Source organism: Myxine glutinosa, chromosome 5, assembly GCF_964187855.1.
Source record: "Myxine glutinosa chromosome 5, kmMyxGlut1.1, whole genome shotgun sequence".
Taxonomy (NCBI): Eukaryota; Metazoa; Chordata; class Myxini; order Myxiniformes; family Myxinidae; genus Myxine; species Myxine glutinosa.
The window spans coordinates 176,635,568-176,644,083 of NC_136265.1; the positions used below are offsets into that span (position 1 = coordinate 176,635,568).

At 50.8% G+C, this 8,516-nt stretch overlaps 1 protein-coding gene across 2 annotated transcripts in view; it reads left to right on the plus strand.

The window, feature by feature from the left end:
• Positions 1-8,516, plus strand: part of LOC137426686 (target of Myb1 membrane trafficking protein) — a 51,953-nt gene that overhangs the window by 19,112 nt on the left and 24,325 nt on the right. For both annotated transcript variants that reach the window (XM_068115471.2, XM_068115470.2), the window contains exons 8-9: positions 1,694-1,827; positions 1,935-2,031. In XM_068115471.2, coding sequence (XP_067971572.2) covers positions 1,694-1,827; positions 1,935-2,031 — 231 coding nt within the window. The remainder of the gene's footprint in view (positions 1-1,693; positions 1,828-1,934; positions 2,032-8,516) is intronic.

Sequence of the window (8,516 nt, forward strand, 5' to 3'; positions counted from 1 at the left end):
ATGGGGAGGTCCAGTAACACCAATTTATTACATTAAAGGCATTTACTTATGTAAAGTGATGGGTCGCGTAGAAGGATAGGTCACAAACAGGCTATCAAAAGAAGAGTTCACAATGTTGCACATTTCTGCAGCACAAATCATCACAGGTAAATTAAACTGGACAATGTCGAGCACATTGAAGGCATGGAAACAAACAAAAACAACAATTCGGTTTGATACTTATTCAATAATGAGAGTTTTAACTTGCATTTAAAAATACTAGGGCATTGCCCGTACTATATCTATATCTAAAATTATATCCCCCCCCTCTATTTACATGAAATGGTTTGGTCCAAAGCGAACGGCTTCCGGAGTTTGGTAAAGAAATCGCCATCGCGTGCACAAACGCGCAGGAAAGCGAATGAATCGCAAATTCGTTTTTATTAGTTTTAAAACATAGTTTAACGCCAACATAGTTTGCAAACGTGAAATAAATGAATACGCTCTCAAATGTGCCATCCGAGGCAGAGTGTGTCTGCCACGTTCGGCACACGCGATAGTTCGCTGCTCTCTGATTGGTTGAATCGTTTTTTGGACATAGCTCGGTAAGTAATTGTCCGATTAATATGAAACCTTGAAAAGGCACATCCTCGGGTCCCCAGCAATATACCTGGCAAGTTAAAAGTATATCGGACCCGTGGTTGTCGAGAAACAGCGGTCACAGACAAACAAACGTACAAACGTACAAACGTACAAACAGAGATTACTGGAATTATAGATAGATGAAAGCCATTAATTCACGTTAAATTTCAATCGAGTGAATTCCAAAAATGAGGTCCAGTAAAATTAGTTTTTTGGTTTTTTTTGAAAAGGTTCTTCTAGTGAATGGAAGGTGAAATATGTTAAATTGTCTTGTCGGATAATTATGAAGTTCACAATTTTTCTTGTAAATAATTGTGCAACTGCATTCGGCGGATCGTTTCTATTGAACAGATACATCAAGGATCCAAGGTTGTATAAATGCAGTTTCTCTAAAGAATTTTGTTTTCATAAAATAATAGATTCGTATGTACCTGATAACCTTTACACCCCTAAAACCCACCAAGACCGCTAAGACCCTTTAGAACCTTAAACACGTAAGACCTTGTGGACTCTATTGGAATTCTTTGATCCCTAAGACCATTTGTTATGATATGAGTTAATGCGCTCTACCGAATGCTGTTCTAGTTCATTCTGTTTTGCCAATTGTCGCCCTATGAGTCATTTCTAGTTTATATATGGGTCTGCTTGTGAGCAGGATATCTCATACAGTTATGGACGGATTTGGACCAAATTTGGTGGACAGATTGGATATGTGACGATGGTGAATTGGTTAGATTATGCTGACGATCCGGATACCTGAACCTATTAAAGTCATTCTTCACCATTGAGAGATGGGACCAAAAACGATATATAGCATGATTTTTCAAAAGGTTGTGGATGGGTTATGACAAAACTTGGATGACTTGGATCGGTCGGTGACAATAACAAGTCAATTAGATTTGGGTTAAGGTCTGGATGCAGATCCGGCCTATCAGTGGGATACAAAACATAAACTGTTCAGCCTGGCAGAGACATGCGCTGTACCGAATGCCGTTCTAGGTATTGAGTTTTGTTTTCTTGTGAAATCTTTGTTTTCTCACCTGTATCCACTTGCTCTGCTTACCTTTGTCAGGATCTCAATAAGACATGTCGTGCGATGCAGCAACGTGTTGTCGAACTCCTTGACCAGGTAGCGTCTGCTGAGATAACGAGTGAGCTCCTTCGTGTCAACGATGATCTGAACAACGTGTTTCTTAGATTTGACCGGTGCGTTCCTACCGACTTGTACACCAATTTGATGTGATATAAATACTCATAGCCACTTACTCAGCACCAACCGTTCTGCTTCGACAGCATGGTGATTGTCGTTCCAGGTTTGAGCGTTGTCAAACGGGTCAGGCTGTTCAGGTGTCAGGTGCACCAACAGTCTCCTCTTCAGAACCTTCAGATGCTGCTGGCAACTATTCTGTGGTATGATCCATTGTCATTTTACTCATTTAGTTTCATTTTTGTTACCTTTAATATCATAACGATGGTGAATTGGTTATAGTGTAGCAGCATAGCAAACCTGTTGTGCATTTTGTGATACAAGCACCAAATTTGGCACAAATGTACATTAATATGTTGCGAACATTTTCAGATATTGGGCCACTTGAAATTCCGTAATTTTTTTTTTCAATTTTTTTCACATTTCGTAATTTCAAATTTTTCGGGTGACACCGTCACAATTTCGGTCTTCGAGGCCGGCCGATATAGTGGGGTGGCTTAGCCCAAATATTCAAAAGAATTGTGCATTTTGTGATACAAGCACCAAATTTGGCACAAATGTACATTAATATGTTGCGAACATTGTGTGGTCAGCAATGAAGACGAGAGTCTGAATTACATGTATGCAAAAGACCTTGTGAACCAGTGAAGCAAATACACGGGTAAGCATGAATTAAATCTAGGGCATGATATAATTTCCATGATGTTTACCTCTACACTCAATGGTGGAAGGAGGTAATGTTTTGATCCCAGCTTGTCTGTATGTCTGTTTGTCTGTTAGTCCACAAAATTCCAGACAAAGCTTGTAGTAGTGGTAGTTGTAGTGGTAGTGGTGATAACAGAAATTGTTATATAGAACTGAACTTATATTATTATTATATGCAGAAAATAACTTCATTTCTATATGCCCTGCAGTGGACAGGTTAATTGGTTTATGCACTGAAGGGGTCACCCTGGTGTGCACTGCTGTGTTCTGCCTCACTGAGTTGTTCAGGTATGATGTACTCAGCACAAGCTTCCGGTCGGCCCGGAGGTGGGGGTGCGGGCCTGTCACGGAACGTCAAAACAAACGGCCTGCCGGGGCCGCCCAAAAGTCGGGCGTGAGGGGCGCGTCCACTAATGGAACGCCTCTCGCTTCCCAGATCGAGGGCCATGTGGTCAGGAGAACCTCGTCCCTTCCGGTCACACTTTGCCTATCGGCCGGCCTCGAAGACCGAAATTGTGACGGTGTCACCCGAAAAATTTGAAATTACGAAATTTGAAAAAATTTGAAAAAAAAAATTACGGAATTTCAAGTGGCCCAATATCTGAAAATGTTCGCAACATATTAATGTACATTTGTGCCAAATTTGGTGCTTGTTTCACAAAATGCACAATTCTTTTGAATATTTGGGCTAAGCCGCCCCACTATTAGATTATGCTGACGATCCGGATACCTAGACAGAATGCCGTAGAGGTGATTCACTCACCTTTGTGATGTCTAGGTTTGATATACACTTTCAACCTGGTGCTTTGTCGACAGGTGTTACATCGATGAGTGTTCTGTCCTTCAAAGGGATGTTAAGCCGGATGTTCCATCTGTTAGTGTTTACTGGTGGATGAAGATCCCACTGCACCTTTCAAAAAGAGTAGACCGTTGTGTACTGGTACACTTGTCAAACTCATAACTCCTGCCCTAACCTTTACACCTTGTGTCCTCCCTTAGCCCTCATTCTTCCCCACATCCCTTGTTTTTCCAAGTCTCCCTCTGTTTTATCCCTCACCCCTGCTGTTGGTGTACCCTCACCCTATTTCTATGGTTCCTTTTGTTCTGTTATGTCCTGATCCATTCTATGCTATGGGTATTTCACAAGCCTCGACATTGTATAAAAAATGTTTAAACTACATCCACAAGACCTAAATAAGCTACCAACAAGAGGAGCTGCAGAAATGGCTGTTGTATGTGGTTCAGAGTTGCAGGTAGATCCATTTTATATTAAATAATACTGTTGTGGAAATGATCTTTAGGGGTTAATAAAATTGTTTTGTGGAACAATAGTTATTTCTTGGCATTTTTCTAGTTAAGCATGACTTAATATTTGTACAATAGATATGTGGTGAGTATGGACATGTGCTCTGGCTGTACTTACTTAATGTTATTTTCCTCTGTTTACACGTCGTTACAAAGCACCAACGAGAGCCATGAGAATGTGTAGGCCCGTAGGGGTGGTGAATCTGCATTGAGAAAGCTCGCATTAGCCTCACCATGGGAGCTCACGCTGCCCGGCACAAGGCTACATTGGCGGTTATCTTGGGTGCGGTTGTCAGTTGGTGACACAGCCTATTTAGGTGTCAATAGGACCCCTATTTAGGTGTCGATGTAAAAAATAAAAATAAAAGTCCAATAAAGTTGTGTGCCAATTTCCCTTTGAAGCTCAGAGGAGTAGGTTCACAAACAAACAAACTTTTCGCTTTTATATTTATATATATATAGTGTTGCGGTTTTGAGTCTGTCAAGTGAGTTTAATAAAGGTTAAAGTCTGTCCCCCATAGTTAGTCACACAAGCAACATGTAGCCTCGCGATAGTATAGTTATGTCTTAGTATTTGTGAGCTTAGTTCCTTTCCAGTGTTAATTCTGCGTTGAGTAGGAGCCAGGAGAATAGGCCCTACTTGCCACCGATTTTCCAGCCACCCTAGCCTCGATCCAGTTTGTTAAGCATTGGTTGATCATTGGGCGAGTTAACACGAGGCAGGCCGAGGAAGGTCGTGGCGGAGTCGAGGTGGGGCGGCAGAAGCGATGACGGTAAGCACAAGCCGCCAATCAGAGCTCAGAGGTGGTGGCGTCAGAGGGCGTGGTGAGAAGAGTCGGGTGATTCCAGAAGGTTCGGGGGGCATAGCTATAAAACCGCTGCGCGAAAGCCCTCGAGAGGACTTGCTGCGAGAGAGAAAGATAGATGACTCGCGTTGTAAAGGACTTGCTGCGGGAGAGAAAGATAAGAGGACGAGCACGGGAACACTTGAATGAGAAGGACTTGCATGCCAGGATTCACAGAGGAACGCAGGACTTGCGGCAAAAGGATTGGCGAAAGAACTTGATAAGCGTTGAAAGCTGATGAACTTGACGAACTTGCACGAGAACGCGCGCGCTAACCAGCTCGGAGTGTATTGAAGAAGACGAGTTGGCCGCGTGTGCGGATGGTGCAGATACACGGGCGCAGCCAAACGCGTTTATAACGAATACAGCGCATTTCAGACGCGCGAGTGAGCAAGCTGAGTAACCGCCAGCCGCGCTAAAGTCCGCCCTCTACCGTTCCGCCCCATCATCTGTTTGTTCGAGAGACTCGCTACGAGTCCCTGCCTTCACCTGTCGCCATCTTCGCTGGACGTGCCGGGGACCATGGAGAGCCGGACGGGGACCATCTCTGGACGCGTTGGGGAACACCTGCCCATCTGCAATTCCCTGTGTCAGTGTGAGACGGGCCCGTTGTCCCAGGGATAAGTTAAGACTGCTTAAGGATTGCTCTGTGTCTCTTCGTCCTTGAACTGTATATACGTGTGGGAATAATTAAACCCATTTGATCTTCCTTCTTGATTCGATCGTTCCTGTGGTTTCCTCATTTGACTAAGTGTGGCACGAATAAGATCGCTCCAATCGGGTTCCACTGAGTAAGACTGCGCGGACCACGTGTACGCAATCCGCTCGGCGTACTAACATCACATGTGGTTCGTGCGAGGCTTGTTTCCTCGCTCCCAGGGCAGCGCGGGGACTTAGGTACGAGCGAAAAGTAGTCCAGAAACCCGACGCCACGTGTGTCCGGGAGGGACGTAATAAGTCTCGGTTCCGCCAGGCCCAATAAAGACAAGGGGATTAATCCCCCCTTGATAAGGGGAAGAAGGCCGGCGTAGAGAACCGCAACAATATATATATTGTGGCGGACACAATGTCAGTGGGCAATAATTCTGCGCACCAGTGGGTGGCGCGAGTGTCCGGGCGTGGAAGCGCAGCTCGGGCCACGCCCGGAGCAAAGGCGTCACGAGGCGCAGGGTGGAACTGAGATGCATGCCCCGCCTTTCGGCCGCCCGGCCACGCCCGGGGGCAAGGCGTGGCCTCGGGACATATATGCAGGCTCGAAAGTCGAGCCCGCCCAGTGCTTACGTGCGAGCTGTGATTAAAGTGCTTCAGTTTGTACAAAGCGTTGTGGCCTACCTTCTTGGCAAACGAATTGTGTGTGCACTGCACCACATTGGTGACCCCGACTGGTTCAGCCGTAGCTGACCCCTGAACGCGCCATGCCGACCAACGCTGTCGCCGTCAAACTCCCGGAGTTCTGGGAAGCGCAAGCCGATGTTTGGTTTGTGCAGGCCGAAGCTCAATTCCAGCTCCGGGGCATCACGGCGGACGACACCATGTACTACCACGTGGTCGCCGCCCTCGGGCCCGGCACTGCCGCCCGCGTCGTGTCCATCCTTCGGCGCCCGCCGGGTGCCCACAAGTACGCGGCGCTCAAACGTCTTCTCCTCGCCGAGGCCGAACGCGCCGACCGCCTCCTGGACCTTCCCGCCCTCGGCGACACACGACTGTCCGTTCGGATGGATTTTATGTTGTCCCTTCTTGGAGACCAGTGCCCGGATTTCCTGTTCCGAGTGCTTTTCCTCCGCCAGCTACCTGTGCAGGTGCAGCTCGCGCTGGCCGGTTCGAACTGAACGGAACCCCGCGCCCTGGCTGGGGCGGCGGACAAATTTTTCGCGGCCTGCGACACGCGGTCGGTGTACGGTGCTACCGTAGTGGATCCCGGTGCGGAGGCTCCAGCGCCCCCTGCTTCCCTCGTGGCCGCTGCTACGCCCCGCCCACGACCGCCGCCACCACCACCACCGCCGCCGGCACGGCCGACGCGGCAGCCACCTCCGCAAACCTGGTGCTACTATATTGCCAGGTTCGGCCGCAAGGCTAGAGCGTGCCACCCGCCGTGTTCTTTCGACGGGTCGGGAAACGACCGGGCCGGCGCTTACTTGCGGCCATGAGCGTTGGCCATTCCGGCAGCCTCCTGTTCATCACAGACACCTCGTCTGGTCGTCGTTTTCTGTGCCACACGGGAGCGCAGGTCAGCGTCCTCCCTGCCTCCGCGTCCGACAAGCAAGCCGCGGGCGGGGGCCCCGCCTTGCTCGCTGCCAACGGCACACCCATCTGCACATTCGGGAAGCGTTGCCTCTTGCTGCGGTTCAGAGGTCAGCGCTTCCAATGGTCTTTCGTCACCGCCAGCGTGCCAATGGCCCTGCTCAGTGCGGACTTCCTTTGTGCGAATGGGCTGTTGGTGGACGTTAAGCGTCGAAGCCTCGTCCAGGCCGAAACCTTCAGCTCGCTCGCTTGTTCGCTGAGCGGCTCGTTGAGCAGCTCGCTGAGCGGCTCACCGAGCGACTTACCAAGCGGCTTGCTGAGCGGTTCCATCCCGGCGAAGTTAGTCTGTACGCTTCCGGCAGCGGACGAGTTTACCCGCCTCCTCGCCAGTTTCCCGGCGCTCACGCGGCCCACCTTTTCAACGGTGGCCGTCAAACACGGGGTGGAGCACCATATCCCCACCGTCGGACCACCGGTCTACGCCCGGGCGCGCCGCCTCGACCCCACGAAGCTCGCCGTGGCGAAAGCGGAGTTCGCCACGCTGGAGCGGCTGGGCATCGTACGGCGCTCCAACAGCACATGGGCCTCTCCTCTGCACATTGTGCCCAAGCCCGGCGGCGGATGGCGGCCGTGCGGTGACTACCGCCGGCTCAACGACGCCACCACCCCCGACCGCTACCCGGTCCCACATATTCAGGACTTTTCCGCCCGGTTGGCGAAAACGACCATTTTCTCCAAGGTGGACCTCATCCGGGGCTACCACCAGGTCCCCATACAACCGGACGATGTACCAAAGACGGCCGTCATCACACCTTTCGGCCTCTTTGAGTTCTTGCGGATGCCCTTTGGGTTGAAAAATGCGGCCCAGGCGTTCCAGCATCTCATGGACAGCGTCTTGCGCGACTTGTCCTTCATCTACGTCTACCTGGACGACATCCTAGTCGCGAGCGCGTCCCGGGAGGAGCACCTGCTCCACCTCCACACGCTCTTCGAACGCCTGGGCCAGCATGGCCTGATAATCAACCCCGCGAAGTGCCGTTTCGGCGTCACCGCCATCGACTTCTTGGGGCACCGCACCACCAGGCACGGGGCCATCCCTTTACCGGCCAAGGTGGAGGCGGTCAGGAGTTTCCCGCGCCCCCGCACGATCAAGGGGCTCCAGGAATTCCTTGGCATGGTGAATTTTTATCACCGCTTCGTGCCCCGCGTCGCCCAGCTCCTGCGCCCCCTGCACGAGGCCCTCCGGGGGAAGCCGGGCAAAGGTGACATCGCCTGGACGGAGCAAATGGCCGCGGCGTTTGCGGGCGCAAAGCTGGCTTTGGGCAACGCCACCATGCTGGCGCACCCGGCGCCCTATGCACCAACCGCCCTCACCACCGACGCGTCGGACTATGCGGTGGGCGCGGTGCACGAGCAGTGGGTGAGTGGTGCTTGGCAGCCGCTGGCGCTTTTTAGCCGGCAGCTCTGCCCGCACGAACGCCGGTACAGCACCTTCGACCGCGAGCTGCTCGGGCTCCACCTGGCGGTCCGACACTTCCGCCATCTTCTCTAGGGCCGCCCGTTGACGGCCTTCGTCGATCACAAGCCGCTTG